General features: G+C 34.2%; 2 protein-coding genes across 8 annotated transcripts in view; one reads left to right on the forward strand and one right to left on the reverse strand.

Moving 5' to 3' along the window:
• Window positions 1–19,647, forward strand: part of TARBP1 (tRNA guanosine 2 -O-methyltransferase TARBP1) — a 252,721-nt gene that overhangs the window by 142,390 nt on the left and 90,684 nt on the right. The window lies entirely within an intron of this gene.
• On the reverse strand, window positions 10,435–12,734 carry LOC147022524 (uncharacterized). Its single transcript, XM_085887173.1, has 2 exons — window positions 12,058–12,734; window positions 10,435–11,960 (listed from the first exon to the last, which is right to left on the reverse strand). Exons 1-2 carry the CDS (start codon window positions 12,169–12,171, stop codon window positions 11,046–11,048), a joined length of 1,029 nt encoding a protein of 342 aa, XP_085743299.1. The 5' UTR covers window positions 12,172–12,734; the 3' UTR covers window positions 10,435–11,045.

Below are 19,647 nucleotides of genomic sequence, written 5' to 3' on the forward strand. Positions count from 1 at the left end.
AATATAAGAAGAAGCTTTAAGAGGGTTTGATTTTAGAATGTGTATATCTAAAAAGATGATTTTTTTAATATTGAATCCACTTCCTACCACTGTATTATCAACATCCTCCTCTTGTCTTGATAGTTCTTCATAAACCCCACTATTCAAAAAATCTTGAAATGATGTTATAAAATGAAGACCTGTTCTCATATAAGGAGTATGTTCTTCATCTTGTCTTTTCATATTCATTTTCACTCCCATATAAAACTTTAAAGTTTTCATTTCTTTTAATGTCTTTTTAATAAATTTTTCAACATCGGGTTTCACTATTTCAATTGATTCAGCTATTGATGATGGACCGGGTTCTCCAAATTGAAAAATCCTTATTTTTATATGCCCTTTAAATGCCCCATCAGTGTTTTCAATATAATAGTCTCCCTTTACTTTAAACTCATTTTTCTTGTGTTTTTGTGATTGAAGATGTTGATTATAACTACTCTTCAAAACATCCTTTGAACAGATATCACAATGTTTTCTTTCCAACTCAAGAGGAGATATTTGATGAAATAGATTAAATGTGTGTTTGTTGGTTCGGAGGTGTTTTCTATAATGTTTATATTCGTGATTACAAACATCGCAGTACGTTGTATTCACCATATTTATAGAATAAAACTTTGCTTAAACTAAAATTTTCTTGATGAAAATTTCGTTTAATTTATAGGTGAATCTGTGCTTAAAAACATTTTATCCTCCAACTTTTTCACTTAATAAATACAATGTTTCAAGACACAAAAGACAAGTTTCAATCAATCTCTTCATCTGTTAAAGATACTGAGAAATATGTCAAGGATGTAAAATTGAACAAAGATAAATATAACAACTATTGGATAAAAACTATTATGGTAAATAATATGAGTTCTTCAATTTCCTTCAGTGGAAGGGCTTTTAGTATACCTGGTAGAACATCAATTAAAGTATCTCTAACAAAAGTTTCTCCTCTCCTTCTAGTAATATATTCAAAACTAGAAAAAGCAATGAAACAAGAAAAAGTATCAAAGAACAAAAACCTTATGGATGAAGCTTTAGAAAGAAAAGATAAGACCATCTGTAATATGCAAGGAGAAATTTGTATTTTTTTCAACAACCTTAAAGATGTAAATCCTGATGAAATAAAGGATGTTAATATATCAGGTGAAATGACATTTCGTTCAATAGTAGTTAACGATAATTTTAAAATTACCTTTAATATAAAAAATGTTGTCGTTGAATCTGATAATGAAAAAAAGTATATCGATATCGATGGTAATATACAACTGAAAGTATAGATGAATTTCAGTTTAAGTAAAGTTTTACTTTATAAATATGCTAGACTTTCCTGATTCTCCATATGACAAATTTGAGAATTGTCCTGCGTGTGAAAGACGGGGATTAAACACAGAGTCAAAAGCCTATAAACAATGTATATTCTGTGATTATCTTCTAATTAATGATAATAAAAAATATAAAAAGGAAAATAATTCTTTTAGATTTACACCAAAAATGAATTACTTTACAAGATTGATTAGAGAAATGAATGTAAAGTATGAGGATGATAACACACCTTTCCTTACAAGGGAAGAAACTGAACGTATAAGAGAAATGTTCAAAGGATTGTTGTTGTATATTATTCATGGATGTAATTTTCAGGGAAATATCAACACAAGATATTGTATAAATAAAATAATGGATTATCTTGAAATTAAACCTGAACTTAGGATAAAATATAGTTTCTAAAAAAGCCAATAATAAATTAAATAACCAGTTTTTCAAATATATAAATGAATGATTTTTTACCTATTTGGGAAAATAAGATAAAATTTAACAACCATAAAAATCTCCCAAATTCATTAAGATGTCTCATAGTTGGTTCAAGTGGATGTGGAAAAACCTGCTTACTTTTAAAAATGCTCCTCACTCCCAACTTTTTAGATTATGATAATTTAATAATTTTCACAAAGTCGAGTTTTCAACCAGAGTATCAACTACTCTCACAAGGTTTTAATGCTGGTCTTCAAAAAGAAGATATAATAGGTTTATTTAAACGTCAAAAAAACCTAAATGATTATAACATTGAAGATATAATTCAACTATTTTGTGATACACAGAGATGTAAAAAGAAATCAAATCTTATAACTTGTATTCTTAGTGATAATACGGATGATATACCGTCTCCCCAAGATTTGGATAAATCAAAAAGAACCTCGTTATCTTTGATGATTGTGTTAATGAGAGAAACCAAACGGTAATGGACAGCTACTACACAAGAGGGAGACATTCTTCTTGTAATTGTATTTATCTTAGTCAATCGTACTTTCAACTTCCTCGTCGTTCCATCAGAAACAATGCTAATACTTTTATTTTATTCAAGTTAAATTCAATAGATATCAATAATTTTTGGAGAGATAATTGTTCTACATTATGTAGTAAAAAGAAATTTGAGGATTATATGAAGCACACGACTGAAAAATATAAATATATTGTTGTGAAACAAGATGAGATATTAAGGGATATATTTTTTGTTTTATAAACAATTACATATATAAATGACAACTATTATTATAAATCTTGTGGGTAAATCTGCTTCTGGAAAAAAACTTTCATAAATCAAGGTTCTTGTGTAGTACAAATGAGAATATTGTAAATTTACTTAAAAAACACCCCGTGATACGCATTGTATCAACAACAACTAGAGCAATAAGACCTGGAGAAGTAAAAGGTGAAGATTATCACTATATTTCAGTGGAGGAACATATGCGATTGAGGAATGAAGGACAAATATTTGAGGAGGTTTCTCTTGGTACAACAAAATATTCACATTGTAAGAGTGAGTTAAAGAAACTAAAATCTGGTGGTGTTGGGATATTAGAAACTAATCCAGAAGGAACGAGACAAATTATTAAATATCTGAGCGGAGTGAAGATTTTATCATTCGGTTTTGATGTTGATGAAGAAACTCAACGCAAACGTATGAAAAGCAGAGATGCAAGGATTAGTGAAGAAGAAATTACAACTCGCATTAATGTTAATAAAGAATTTGATGAAATATTTAAAGAAAAGGATTTATTTGAACACATCTACTTGAATGATGAAGAAAAGGAAAATTTCCCTGTTGATCTTTACAATTCATTAAATGATATTTTACAATAAATAAATGGATACAAAAGAAAGAGCAAGAAGATTTAAGGAACATCAAGAGTTGGTTTCAAAAGTTGTAAAACAACAGGAAGACATAAAGAAGAAACGCAGACAGAAACTAACGGGCGAAGAAGCATTTGAAAAAAAACAAGAGAAATTTTTTAAACCACTTTTAAAAACTTCCCAAGAAAAAATGAAAGAAGTTTCCACAGTTCCCACAGTAGAATATACTCCTAGAAAGCTTCAAATGTTAAAAGATTTCAGTCAAATGACGGAGGAAGAATTAGAGCATTTAGGAGAATTAGAATATGATGATGAAGGTTTATTTCAACAACTGGAAGAGATTAATCAACCCCCTGATTATATTGTGAATGCTGTTCAAAACAATGAATATTCAGCGGATTCAAAAACCAAAGCAGGACTCATTCCAACAGAACAACCAGCAATATTTCATCTTGTTCAAGAAAAGGTATTGATATTTAATGATGAATTAAGGTTCTTAAGTTCTGCTCAACCCCTGTTAAACTAACTCCGAGATTAATGTTTCTTCTCACAAAAGATGGAAGACAAGGTTCAACTGTGAGGGATGAATCAAAGTATATTGATAAACCATTGGATATGGAAAATAATGATGATAGAGTATATATTGATTTGCTGAACACTCTAAATTATAAGGTTATTCTTTCTGGTAAAAGTAGGAAGAATGAGAAGGAGAAACACATTATTCAGGCTTTAAGTATCCTTGGTTCAGGTATTAGTTTTCTTCCAAATGACCCATCGCAATTAGTTAATAGACTGTTATTGTTGTTCGGCAGTAAGAAGGCTGGAAATAACAATTGTTTTAATGAAGCATCAGCCATTTTAGACCAGTTGATGAACATGAAAATAATTAATAAATCTCAATATAAAGACATTTTATCTCATATTAAATAAGATGAGAAGCACAATCCTGAGTTTTAATTTCACAACAAGCGACCACACATCTTCATTCCCATACCCACTACAACTTGACACAACAAAAGAATATGAGGCATCTTTATTGTCCATGGAGACTTATAATACCTTATTTAATATAACCGAGAAAAATGACAAGTTTAGTTATAATCCGGGAAGTGGATACAAAACGATAACAGTCTCACCCGGAGCATACGAGATTTCTCAAATATCTTCCGAAATTGCTCGTCTTATGAAAGAACAGGGTGATGAACCAAAAAATATTGTTATAAACATTCAAAAACATACTTCAAAATCAACGATTAAAGTTAAAAATAACTACAAGGTTGATTTCACAATTGATAATTCATTTAGAGAGTTATTAGGTTTCTCCTCAAAAAGATTGAAACTAATGGGACGTTTTACAGTGATAATGTCATTCAAATATCCTCAGGAATAAATTCGGTGTTAATTCACTGTGATTTGATTGATGGTGCTTATAATGATGGATTAAAAACAAATACAATATTTTCATTCAGCGCATACTCAACCCCAATTGGTTATAAATTCAATATGGAACCTAAAAATTTGGTTTATCTACCTGTGTCAGGAAAAACCATACACAGAGTAAATTTTAGGATAACCGACCAAGATAATCGTGTGATTTCTTTTAATGGAGAAGTTATATCCATCAGAATTCACCTACGTGAAGTTTTTCAATAAATAAATACGATGGTTATTGTGAGGAAGCACGAGTTGGGAAAATATAAAATAATTACAGGGGATGGGATGTTCCTTCCCCGTACTACAAGGGTGAAGGTATGTATCTTGGTAGAGGATACTATAAACCTAAGAGACAAAGGGGTGTTGGACATCAATTTAGAGGAGATGGGATAATTGATACTCTCATGGGTATTGGTTCAACTATTCTTAAACATAAAGACCTAATTGGTTCAACTGCTTCTGCTGTGGGAAATGTAGCAGGTGCTGTAAAGAGTATAAAAGATGCTCAGAAAGAATCTCATAAATTACAAGCAATAAAAGAAATTAAGAAAGGTAAAACTCAGTTGTCCCCCAAGAACGACAGAAAATAATTCAAATACTTGGATCAGGGTTTCAAAAGTTTTAACATCTTTTTTCCTAAATAAATACAAGTATGGAAGCAATTGATAGTATCTATGATTTGGATGATACTATTATTATCTCAAACTCCACTAAAAAAGAAGATTACTTCAAGGTAAATGCAATAACTGGAACAGACTGGAATACAAATGGTACAAAAAGTTTTGAAATAAATAATCAACAAACCTATTTGAATCTCTCCGAAAGTTTCTTGTTGTGTAAATTTAAATTCACTAAGGCTGGGAATAACACAAACGCTACACTTGTAAATGATTTCTTCTGGAAAATGTTTGATAGTGTGCGATTGTATATTGGAACACAAGAAGTTGAAGCGGTTGATTATGTCTCTGCTGTATCTGAAATGATGAAATTTACACTCTATACATTCAGTGATAGAATGGGAAAGGGGTCTGTCGAAGGTTTTATTCCTGATATGTCAACGGGAACAAACACAGACCCTGGATATATTCAAAGGAAAGGAATGTATAATGATGATACAAAAGCAGAAAATAGTTTTACTGTGGCAGTTCCTCTTAAAGGTATATTTGGATTTTGTGATTATGATAAAGTTCTGTATGGTCTTAAAATTAGATTTCAACTACAAAGGAATGATAATGAAAATAGATTGCTTTTTGGTGTTGGTAATGCTTTTGGTGATCAGAATAAATTTGTAATTGAGGAGATGAGTTGGTATATCAGTGAATATACTCCTAATCTTAAAACAGAAGAGATGTTGAATCGAAGACTTAACTCAAAGAAACCACTCAGTGTATCATACCTCAAAAGAAGATGTCAACACGTTAAACTCAATCAAACTACTTACACGTGGAATTTGGGTGTTCTGGAAGGAAAGCCACGATATCTGTGGATGATTTTTAAAAAGCCAGATGGTGATACTGCGACTGATAAGAATAATGCATTGAGTGATAATGCTAAGGTGAAACAACTTCGCGTTTCTCTAGATGGAACATTTTATCCACGAGATAGATTGGAAATTAATTGGGAAAAAAATGATTTTGCTGAAGCATACAAGTCTTACCAAAAGGTGTGTGAAAGTAATGGAAATAAAGAACCTATTTTGGATATGACAGCATTTAAAAGTTTGTATACAATCTATACGTTTGACCTGAGCGCTCAAAAAGAAACTATAAAGTCTAATCGAGTGGATACTTCCCTATACATTGAAAGAGGAGAGAGTGAAGAAGTTGATACATATTGTTTGCTTTTGGAAGAAACAGAATTGCAGATTAATACAGATAATGGTGTGATGATTAGTCTCACATAATTTTTTGTTAAATAAATGAGTGGCAAAGTACCAACTGGGGTATATGTTAATCAAATCAATCTTCATAAACTATCATCTTGTGTTCAAAATCAAAAGCCTTGTACGATTAACGTTAATACAATTCAGAGAAAAGGAGCAGTAAGAATTGATGTTTTGCTCACAAGAGAACAGGTTAAAATCTTGAATGACACTGGCTCACTTAAAATTAAAATGACAAAACCAATGTTGAAAAAATATTCAATAAGAGAGATGAGTGGAGGATTTCTCCCATTTCTAATTCCTTTATTTGCTGGTTTAAGTGCGGTTGGAGCATTGACGGGTGGTATTTCAACAGCGGTCAAAACTGCCAACGAAAGGAAGGCTCAACTCCAGGCTCAAAAAGAATTGGAAAGACATAACAAAGAGTTGGAGAAACAAATTAGTGGAAGTGGTGTAATTGTAGATTTTGCTGAAAAACTTGAAGGTCTGCCTGATAAAGCGAGATTGTTAGTTGGAGATATGCTTTCTTCTATAGCACAAGCAGGTGTAAAATTAACGAAAAGAGGTAATGGATTATATCTTTCTAATAAATAAATGAGCATTGATGAGTGGTTGAAAGAATTTGGAAAGAATACAACATCAAATTTACAACTTGCCAAATATTGTAAGAAATTAAAAATTCATAATGTGGTTATTTGTATGAGAGATGAATTAACAAATGTGTCGAAACATACAAAGAATATTATTATGAACTTAGAAGATAATGATGGGAACGTTCTCATTGGGTTTGTATTTTTAATAGTCAAGACAAATATTATTTTGATAGTTTTGGTCTTCCACCACCTGTTGAAGTCATAAAATTCTTACAGAATGGTGTTTATCAAACATTTCAAGTCCAATAATTAAATTCCAAGAGTTGTGGTCAATTATGTCTATATGTGTTATTTCAACTCAACAAAAATAAAAAATTTTATGATATTATTTTTAATCTAATATAAATGACTTATGTTGGTAAAGATGGTTCTATCTTTGGTGTATCTCAAGAACTGGATGTTGATTTATCAAATTATTACACAAAGGCACAGGCTGAACGACATAAATATAATATAAACAAAAATATTAACATGAAAAATGCTTATAAATTAAAAAATTATCCAAGCCCGACTGACGCGAATGACTTGGTGAGATTAAGCGATTTATCACAATATATATACTTAAATAAAACGGCTGTGTATTCTAAAGATACAGAAGTGTTGATATTATCTCCAGGTCATACAAAATTCACAGTTCGAATTAAAATAAATTTTTATAAAGAAGGGCGTATCATTTGTATGAGAATAGAACAATGGGGGTATGATATGAATGATTTAGGGTATAATTGGTCATTTAAAATTAACCTCGAAGACCTGGAACAATTAAATCAGTCTCGTAAGGAAGAATATTATCCACTTGGTATCGAGAATGAGTTTTGTGGAGCCACGATTAGTAAACAACAAATAAAAGAATTTAATAAGGGTAAATATAATAATGGTTTTGCCCTTGTTTATCTCATGAAAACAGAAAAAACAGGATTATATATAATAAGTAAGGAAATACAAAATGATTTAACTATGGGAAGATGGGGAGGTGTTTCGTGCCATAATATTATTCTAACATATATTTCTGATACATAAATGACAGCAAGAAGGCTTCAAGAAAATTATCATTTCTGTGTCCAAGCATACCTTCAAGAAAAGGGTATTCGGTATTTTAATAAATATGTTCTACAACATAAGAATGAGGTATTTTCAATAAAAGATTGGCATTATGCTGATGTTGATAAACCGACAACTTTAGATTTAATTAGAATGTTAAATAATGAAAAAATTATAAGGTTAAGAAAAGGTAAGGCTCTTTTAGAAATTCAAAAGAAATTTTATTGGTTTCCTGTTGTAAAAAAAATTATTTTGGATACAGGAATAACAAGAAATCCTGATGAATATATGTATAATATTCTATGGGGTGTAAACTATTCAAGGATAGTAAGGGATGAGGAAGGAGTTGAAGAAGAGAGGGAAGAGGAGGAAAAGGAGAAGGAGGAGAGGGAGAAGAAAGAGAAGGAGGAAAAGGAGAAGAGAGAGAAGGAGGAGAGGGAGAAGAAAGAGAAGGAGGAAAGAGAGAATAGAGAGAGGGAGGAAAGAGAGAAGAGAGAGAGGGAGAAGAAAGAGAAGGAGGAAAGAGAGAGAATAAATAAATATTATAGTATGGAAACCAGTGAGATTCAAAAAAGAATAGAGGTATTACAGAAAATAACTCAACCCACCGAGGAGGAATACAAAGAATTAACAAGTCTATTTGCAATACTTTCGACAAAACTATTGGCATCGTCAAGCTATTCATTTTAATTCAAGTTTTTTCTTAAATAAATGGAGGAGAGAGTGAAGGCATTTCTTAGGATTCTTTATGTTTTAAAAATTAAGATTCAAATGTGCATGTTGGAAACTAAAAAGGTTTTTGCACTCTGCAGGAATTTTTCTCATAAATAAATGAGTTATTGTCTCAAATGTAAAAAGAAAACTAATACTAAAAATATTTCATATATTAAAAGTAAAAATAACAGGGTTATACAAAAAGGTATATGTTCGGTGTGTGGTTCAAAAAAATCAATTTATCTCCAAACACAAACTCGGAGGAGATATACAAAAGTTTTTATCAGGAAGTAAATTTACAACTACTGGAATACCAGGGGAATTACATCTTCCAGGGTATTCTTTCTGTGGTCCAGGCACAAACTTGGATAAAAGATTAGATGAGGCAGACAATCCTAAATCCTGGAGTAAACCAATCAATAGAGTTGATGAAGTGTGCATGAGACACGATATTGATTATGGGAATACCACAACGTTGGAAGAAAAGCATGAAGCCGATAGAGAAATGTTGTATAATTTGTCTCTGATACAAAATCCAACCTTGAGAGAAAAAGTTGATAGGTTCATCGTGAAGAAGATGATTAGTGCTAAATTGAAACTTGGACTTGGAAATTCAAAAAACTTATAGGCTCTAATGATGCCATTAAGACTGAAGAGCAATTAGCTGATGAATTACATAAACCAATATTCACAAAGTTTCAGAGAAGGAAAGTTTATTCCAAGGAAGTTGATTATATCTGGTCTGCTGATTTGATTGAACTCAATAATGATAAGGGGTACAAGTATGCTTTAACCGTTATTGATTTGAGGAGTAGATATGCGTGGGTTGTCCCTTTAAAAACAAAACAGGTAATACTCTTATGTTAGCTTTTCAACAGATATTTAATAAAAGTAAGAGAAAACCTAAGAAATTGTGGACTGATGAGGGTAGAGAGTTTTATAACAAGACATTTATGAATTTTCTAAAAAATAACAGTATTACATTATACAGTACCTTTAATGAAGGGAAGGCAGTTGTTGTTGAACGTTTTAATCGTACCTTAAAAGAGAGACTATATAAAAAATTCACACAACTCGGTTCACAACAATGGTCATCTTTTATTCAGGATATTGTGGATAAGTATAATGACACGATTCACACGTCAACGAATATGAAGCCATCAGAAACATTTACAAAATTAAAATATGAAAAAGAGATTAATGTCAGAAAACCTAAGTTCAAAGTTGGTGATATCGTAAGAATATATAGGTGGAAATCTCATTTTGAAAAGGGTTTTACTGAACGATGGACGAAAGAACTTTTTAAAATTGTTGATGTAATAGATACAGTTCCTTGGACTTATAAAATATATGATTTGGAAGGGGAAGAGATTTTAGGTTAATTTTATTCACAGGAATTACAAAAGACAAAACTAAGCAGATAATACACCTTTGTGGACACTCGAGGGCCAAGTCCGAGGTGTATAACAGTATATAATGTGTGTCAAGGGGTGGACGTTCTTACATCTGTGAACCCCAAACACAGAATCCTCAACTGAATAGTCAAGGCTTAACTTTTGTTTGTGTGTGTGTGTGTGTGTGTGCAATGGGAGCAATAGGTTGGCGCTTCACTCCCTCCTACTATACACCGTTGTGGACACTCGAGGGCCAAGTCCGAGGTGTATAACAGTATATAATGTGTGTCAAGGGGTGGACGTTCTTACATCTGTGAACCCCAAACACAGAATCCTCAACTGAATAGTCAAGGCTTAACTTTTGTTTGTTGATGTGTATGTGTGTGTGTCCCAACCCTCACATTCAAAATCTCAACCCCAACCCTCACATTCAAAATCTCAACCCCAACTCAATCCTCGCCCAACACAATGTCTTTTTCAAAATGAGATTTCCACCTATATATATATATTTTTACGTTTTTTTTTCTTCTTCCAATTCTGTCTTTTAAGGCTTTCAGGTTTGATGACGTAGAAAGGGGGAGTAAGCCTGCACTTTCTTCCCAGAACGAACAATGTATATTTTTTTGTTTTTTTCTCTTCTTCCAATTCTGTCTTTTAAGGCTTTCAGGTTTGATGACGTAAAAAGGGGGAGTAAGCCTGCACTTTCTTCCCAGAACTTTCTTGTTCTTGCTCCCATCAAGCACCATCCGACAAAGAACTACATCGATAGGTTTAGATCCTAAAGAGTGATAGCAACTCCAAAAGTCTCCAAAATATAAATAAATAAAATAATAATAATAATAAATAAATAAATAAAAGCCCCCAAAAAAGTTTCAAGTGTCCAACATAAACCCAACTTTCCAAGTCTTCAAGGTATAACCACATTCCTGTTGAGTTTCCAAGATATGTATCACATTGTGAGTTATCAATCCAGAACCCACATTTCAAGTATTCAAAGTAAAACCAACTTACAAAGTCTCTTAAGGATAACTCATTTACTGATTTTTTCAAAATTTGTGAGTCTCCAAGGTAGGCCCCATATTTAGAACCATCTTGGCAGAACCCTTTTCCTGAGTCTCCAAGGTAGTTATTTAAACCATCAAGGCAGAACTCATTTACTGATTTTTTCAAAATTTGTGAGTCTCCAAGGTAGGCCCCATATTTAGAACCATCTTGGCAGAACCCTTTTCCTGAGTCTCCAAGGTAGTTATTTAAACCATCAAGGCAGAACTCATTTCTTGATTTTTTCAAAATTTGTGAGTCTCCAAGGTAGGCCCCATATTTAGAACCATCTTGGCAGAACCCTTTTCCTGAGTCTCCAAGGTAGTTATTTAAACCATCAAGGCAGAACTCATTTCTTGATTTTTTCAAAATTTGTGAGTCTCCAAGGTAAAACTTGTATTCTGGCTCATCAAGGTATAACTTGTTCAGTGGGTATTGTCTTGATAACTCACAATGAGTACTATTGCTGTAAAACTCTTTTTCAGGATTTTGCCGGTCTCCAAGGTATAACTCTTTGGTTGGGTCATCAAGGACGAACTCGTTCTGTGGGTCTTGGTCGCTCATAAGGTCTTCAACCAAGCCAACAATTTCCCCCCAAGTTGTAGCAAAAGCAGTATTTTCATTTCGTATTTCAGACACAATTTCCTGTGAGAGAAAATAATAATGTATTAATTAAGTTATTTAATTATTAAATGAGTATGCTTCAATCAAAGTTTGAAAATAGGAAAATAAAAAATCTTACCTCAATAGATAAGAGGTTTGAATCCAGTTCATCAACTTGAAGGTTTAGTTCCATACAAGACAGAGAGTTCCAAGGAACACCAAAGTCATCCCACTCAAGGTCTTGGTCGCTCATAAGGTCTTCAACCAAGCCAACAATTTCCCCCCAAGTTGTAGCAAAAGCAGTATTTTCATTTTGTATTTCAGATACAATTTCCTGTGAGAGAAAATAATAATGTATTAATTAAGTTATTTAATTATTAAATGAGTATGCTTCAATCAAAGTTTGAAAATAGGAAAATAAAAAATCTTACCTCAATAGATAAGAGGTTTGAATCCAGTTCATCAACTTGAAGGTTTAGTTCCATAGAAGACAGAGAGTTCGAGACAAGCACACAGAACACCATTGCCAGCAAAAACAAATGTTTAAAATGGAGCCTGGGTTTGAAGCTTTTATAGAGAAAGACTGGTGGGTGTGGTTTCCTTTGGAAATTCCCTGGGCAAGCCTCGGCAAGCCTTCATTGGGAAATTTTTCAAAACCATAACATCCTGTAATTTTCTAGTGATTTCTTTGTGAGTCAGAGATGAACTGGAAATGATGTAAGAGTGGGCGGGGCTTAGCAAAAGTAGGCGGAGCTTAGGAAAAGTGGGCGTGGCTTAGAAAAAATACCTTATGAAAAGTGGGCGGAGCTTAGCAAAAGTGGGCATGGCTTAGAAAAAAATACCTCATGAAAAGTGGGCGGAGCTTAGCAAAAGTGGGCGTGGCTTAGAAAAATACCTTATAATAAGTGGGCGGAGCTTAGCAAAAGTGGGCGGGGCTTAAAGAAAAGTGGGCGGGGCTTAACAAAAAATAACCTGTGGCTCAGGAGGTGGTCAAACAAGAGCATTAAGAGAAGTTTATCATTTCGTAATGGCACAAATGGGGTATCTTAAAAAATATAAAGATTCAAATGTTTTGTTTGTCAATATTTTAGATGGGGATTATTGTGCAAAGAAAATTAAACTATTGAAGGAATTTGAGAATGAACAAATCTTTATAGGTTCAATGAGTGAGCTGTTCAACCCCCAGGTGTTCAATTCAATGAGGTTCAACCTCCAAGTTAAAAGGGGAGACAAATAAATATACCTTGGGATAAAAAGGGGATTTATTTTTAGGGAAAAAAATATGAATCGCTGAAAATCCCCCATTCATTTACATGGGGAAAAGTGAGCCAGAATCAGTATTCTTACCCTACTGACGGGGAACATGGCAAAGAGAAGATGGACATTTCAGGGACTTTCAGGAAGGAAAGCAGGAGAAATGAAGGAAGTGGGCTTGGGTGGATTATCGGGGGTAGAAAAGATCGAGGATTTGGATGGGGGAAGATAAAAGGTGGTGGTGAACAGCTGTTTTGAAAGCCTGGAGGGAAGAATGGGAAAGAATAGAGTGAGGAAGTTTATTCCAAAGGCGGGAAAAAAGAGGAATGAAAGAGTGAAGATGAGCAGTGATTCGTGATTTTGGTAGTTTTACCAGAAGGGGGTTGTTGGCGGACCTTGAGCGCCCTGTGGAAATGTGGTGGGGACAAATCGCAGAGAGAGCAGGGGGGGCAAGGCTGGAGAGGAGTCGGTAGAAGACAGAAAGACCACCGACCAACCTGCGGTGATTGAGTGAGAGGCCCAAAGACACAGCTTCATTGCGGGAGATGCCGATGATCTTAAATGCCCTGGTTTCGACAGCGTGAAGCCGAGAAAGGTGGGAGGCAGGAGCACCAGCCCAGAGGGGAGAGCAGTACTCCATCAGGCTACGGACAAAAGCTTTGTAAGTGGTCAGGAGCTCAAGAGGGCTCAAAAATTATTAAACATCTGAGCGGGGTTAAGATTTTATCATTCGGTTTTGATGTTGATGAAGAAACTCAACACAAATGTATGAAAAGCAGAGATGCAAGTATAAGTGAAGAAGAAATTACAACTCGTATTAATGTTAATAAAGAATTTGATGAAATATTTAATGAAAAGGATTTATTTGAACACATCTACTTGGATGATGAAGAAAAGGAAAATTTCCCTGTTGATCTTTACAATTCATTCAATGAAATTTTCCAATAAATAAATGGATGCGAAAGAAAGAGCAAGAAGATTTAAGGAGCATCAAGAGTTGGTTTCAAAAAATTGTAAAACAACAGGAAGACATAAAGAAGAAAGGCAGAGAGAAACTAACGGGTGAAGAAGGATTTGAAAGAAAACAAGAGAAATTTTTTTAAGCACTTTTAAAAAGTCCCAAGAAAAAATTACAAATGTTTCCACAGTTCCCACAATAGAATATACTCCTAAAAAACTTCAAATGTTAAAAGATTTCAGTCAAATGACGGAGGAAGAATTCGAGCATATAGGAGAATTAGAATATGATGATGAAGGATTATTTCAACAACTGGAAGAGATTAATCAACCCCCTGATTATATTGTTATTGCTCTTCAAAACGATGAATATATTCAGCGGATTCAAAAACCAAAGCAGGGCTCATATCAACATAACAGCCAGCAATATTTCATCTTGTTGAAGAAAAGGTATCGATATTGAATGATGAATTAAGGTTCTTGAGTTCTGCTCAACCTCCTGTTAAACTAACTCCGAGATTAATGTTTCTTCTCACAAAAGATGGAAGACAAGGTTCAACTGTGAGGGATGAATCAAAGTATATTGGTATACCATTGGATATGAAAAATATTGATGATAGAGTATATATTGATCTGCTGGACTGTGTACATTATAGGGTTAGTCTTTCTGGTAAAAGTCAGAAGAATGAGAAGGAGAAACATTACTGAGGCTTTAAGTATCCTTGGTTCAGGTGTTAATTTTCTTCCAAATGACCCATCACAATTAGTTAATGGACTTATTGTTGTGAGGTAGTAAGAAGGCTGGAAATAATTGTTTTAATGAAACATCAGCCATTTTAGACCAGTTGATGAACATGAAAATAATTAATAAATGCCAATACAAAGACATTTTATCTCATATTAAATAAGATGAGAAGCACAATCCTTAGTTTTAATTTCACAACAAGCGACCACACATCTTCATTCCCATAGCCCCACTACAACTTCACACAACAAAAGAATATGAGGCATCTTTATTGTCCATCGAAACTTATAATACCTTATTTAATATAACTCAAAAAAATGACAAGTTTAGTTATAATCCGGGAAGTGGAGACAAAACGATAACAGTCTCACCCGGAGCATATGAGATTTCTCAAATATCTTCCGAAATTGTTCGTATTATGAAAGAACAGGGTGATGAACTAAAAAATATTGTTATAGATATTCAAAAACATACTTCAAAATCAACGATTAAACTTAAAAATAACTACAAGGTTGATTTCACAATTGATAATTCATTCAAAGAGTTATTGGGTTTCTCCTCAAAAAAGATTGAAACTAATGGGATGTTTTCCAGTGATAATGCCATTCAAATATCCTCAGGAATGAATTCGGTATTAATTCACTGTGATTTGATTGATGGTGCTTATAATGATGGAATAAGAACAAATACAGTATTTTCATTCAGCGCACACTCAACCCCAATTGGTTATAAATTCATTATGGAACCCAAAAATTTGGTTTATCTCCCTGTGTCAGGAAAAACCAAATACAGAATAAATTTTAGGATAACCGACCAAGATAATCGTATGATTTCTTTTAATGGAGAAGTTATATCCATCAGAATTCACCTTCGTGAAGTTTTCCAATAAATAAATATGATGGTTATTGTGAAGAAACACGAGTTGGAAAATATAAAATAATTACAGGGGATGGGGATGTTCCTTTCCCCATACTACAAGGGTGAAGGTATGTATCTTGGTAGAGGATACTATAAACCTAAGAGACAAAGGGGTGTGGGACATCAATTTAGAGGAGATGGGATCATTGATACTCTTATGGGAATAGGTTCAACTATTCTTAAACATAAAGATCTAATTGGTTCAACTGCTTCTATTGTGGGAAATGTATTGGGTGCTATAAAGAGTATAAAAGATGCCCAAAAGGAATCTTGTAAAATACAAGCAATAAAAGAAATTAAGAAAGGCAAAACTCAGTTGTCCCCCCAAGAACGACAGAAAATAATTCAAATACTTTGGTCAGGGTTCCAAAAGTTTTAACATCTTTTTTCCTAAGTAAATACAAGTATGGAAGCAATTGATAGTATATATGATTTGTATGATACCAATGTCATCTCAAAGTCCACTAAAAAAGAAGATTACTTCAAGGTAAATGCAATAACTGGAACAGACTGGAATGCAAATGGTACAAAAAGTTTTGAAATAAATAATCAACAAACTTATTTGAATCTATCTGAAAGTTTCTTGTTGTGTAAATTTACATTCGCTAAGGCTGGGAATAACACAAACGCAACACGCGCAAATGATTTCTTGTGGAAAATGTTTGATGGTGTTATATTTTGTATATTGGAATACAAGAAGTTGAAGCGGTTGATTATGTCTCTGCTACATCTGAAATGATGAAATTTACAATATATTTGTTTACTGATAGAATGGGAAAGGAAGCTGTCGAAGGTTTTATTCCTGATATGGCAACGGGAACAAACACAGACCCTGAATATACTCAAAGAAAAGGAATGTATAATGATGATACAAAAACAGGTAATAGTTTTGCTCTGGCAGTTCCCCTTTAAGGTATATTTGGATTTTGTGATCATGATAACGTTCTGTATGGTTTTAAAATTAGATTTCAACTCCAAAGGAATGATAATGAAAATAGATTGCTTTTTGGTGTTGGTAGTGCTTTTGGTGAGCAGAATAAATTTGTAATTGATGAAATGAGTTGGTATATTAGTGAATATACTCCTAATCTTAAAACAGAAGAGATGTTGAATGGAAGACTTAACTCAAAGAAACCACTCAGTGTATCATACCTCAAAAGAAGATGTCAACACGTTAAACTCAACCAAACCACTTACACGTGGAATTTGGGTGTTCTGGAAGGAAAGCCACGATATCTGTGGATAATTTTTTTAAAACCAGATGGTGATACTGCGACTGATAAGAATAATGCATTGAGTGATAATGCTCAGGTGAAACAACTTCGTGTTTCTCCAGATGGAACATTTTATCCACGACATGATTGGAAATTAATTTGGAAAAAAATTATTATGCTGAAGCATACAAGTCTTACCAAAAGGTGTGTGAAAGCAATTGAAATAAAGAACCCATTTTGGATTTTATTTTATTTTATTTTTTTTGTATACCTTGGTCGAGGCTCGTATGAGAGCTAACACACAACTCACAGCAAGGAGGCATGAGACAAGAGGGGTGGGAGTGGAAGGGACAAAACAGTGGGGAACAGACACATTAGGTGAACTGTGGAAGGGAGAGGGATGGGGATGGGACGGGGAACATGGCGAAGAGAAGATGGACATTACAGGGACTTTCAGGAAGGAAAGCAGGGGAATTGAAGGAAGTGGGCTTGGGTGGATTATCAGGGGTAGAAAAGATCGAGGATTTGGATGGGGAAAGATAAGAGGTGGTGGTGAACAGCTGTTTTGAAAGCCTGGAGGGAAGAATGGGAAAGAATAGAGTGAGGAAGTTTATTCCAAAGGCGGGAAAAAAGAGGAATGAAAGAGTGAAGATGAGCAGTGATTCGTGATTTTGGTATTTACCAGAAGGGGGTTGTTGGCGGACCTTGAGCGCCCTGTGGAAATGTGGTGGGGACAAATCGCAGAGAGAGCAGGGGGGCATGGCTGGAGAGGAGTCGGTAGAAGACAGAAAGACCACCAACCAACCTGCGGTGATTGAGTGAGAGGCCCAAAGACTCAGCTTCATTGCAGGAGATGCCGATGATCTTAAATGCCCTGGTTTCGACAGCCGAGAAAGGTGGGAGGCAGGAGCGCCAGCCCAGAGGGGAGATATGACAGCATTTAAAAGTTTGTATACAACCTATGCGTTTGACCTGAGCGCTCAAAAGGAAACTATAAAGTCTAATCGAGTGGATACTTCCCTATACATTGAAAGAGGAGAGAGTGAAGAAGTTGATACATATTGTTTGCTTTGGGAAGAAACAGAATTACAGATTAATACAGATAATGGTGTTATGATTAGTCTCACATAATTTTCTTGTTAAATAAATGAGTGGCAAAGTACCAACTGGGGTATATGTTAATCAAATCAATCTTCATAAACTATCATCTTGTGTTCAAAATCAAAACCCTTGTATGATTAACCTTAATACAATTCAGAGAAAAAGAGCAGTAAGAATTGATGTTTGCTCACAAGAGAACAGGTGAAAATCTTGAACGATACTGGCTCACTTAAAATTAAATTGTCAAAACCATTGTTGAAAAAATATTCAACAAGTGGTGCCAGGCACAACAAATCCCGCCCATTTAAGGCATAAAGTTATTTTGGGGATCAAATTATATTTGATACATCCTTAACCTGAATGTTGATTATAAGGAATATTTTAGTCTTCGTTTGAAGTCAATTAAACCATTTTTGACGAAGTTATGACCCTAAAATGATTTTGATCTTTTCGTGACCTTGACCTTGACCTTGACCTTTGATCCAATTGGACCCAAAAGTTAATGGGGTCATCCAAGGTTCATTGCCAACCTGTGGATTAAATTAGATAGTGTTTGCTGAAGCCATTTTGCCGTAAAGTTGCAAACAGACAGACAGACAGACAGACAAACAAGCCGGTCGGCGGACATGGGTAGTCGCCGACCCAATATAACCTGACGCGATGGGCCCATTCGATGGGGAATGACCTGAGTATTAAGCACAAGAAAATTCATGATTCTAGCTTCAAGGGTTAATGCTGCAGATTGTTTTTTCGTTAAAATACCCCCACATTTGGAGGTTTTTCGGCCGTTGCTAGGCAACGGAGGGTCCATAGCAACAGTTCTTTCTCACACATAACTATAACATATCATGAACCCACCATACCAGTTTCATGTATATCTGACTCATAGTCTCTGAGATATAACGAACTTCGTTTTTTTATTGTTTTCGACCAGGGTTCATTCAAAGTCTATCTTCTCCGACAGTTTCCATAGGATTCGGCTGGAAATTTTTTGACAATATGGCTGAATGTACTGCCCACAGTCGCTCATGGCCCGATTTTTGATTTTCGAAAAAATAATTTCTTTATGATTTTTCAAAAATTTCAAAGTCCCGTTGCTAGGCAACGGTGGTGTCCATAGCAACGGTTCTCATTTGCACACAACTAAGTCATGGTATGAACCTACCCACCAAGTTTCATCGAAATCGCCATTGTATTAACGGAGCACAGGACCGAACAGACAGACAGACAGACAGACAAACATATCGACGGAAAAACTGATAAGGGTAGAACAAATTTCAAAAAAAAATTTTTTTTCCCACTGGATCGACTACCCAACAAACCGGACGATTACAATATCCCGTTCCCTCCCTCCGGAGGGAGATTAGTGGAGGAATTCTCCCATTTCTAATTCCTTTATTTGCTGGTTTAAGTGTGGCTGGAGCATTGACGGGTGGTATTTCAGCAGCGGTGACAGCTTACAATGAAAGGAAGGCTCAACTCCAGACTAAAAAAGATTTGGAAAGACATAACAAAGAGTTGGGGAAACAAATTAGTGGAA

The sequence above is a fragment of the Eptatretus burgeri genome, chromosome 7 (assembly GCF_056783735.1).
Source record: "Eptatretus burgeri isolate ZD-2024b chromosome 7, Ebu_testis_v1, whole genome shotgun sequence".
Classification (NCBI taxonomy): Eukaryota; Metazoa; Chordata; class Myxini; order Myxiniformes; family Myxinidae; genus Eptatretus; species Eptatretus burgeri.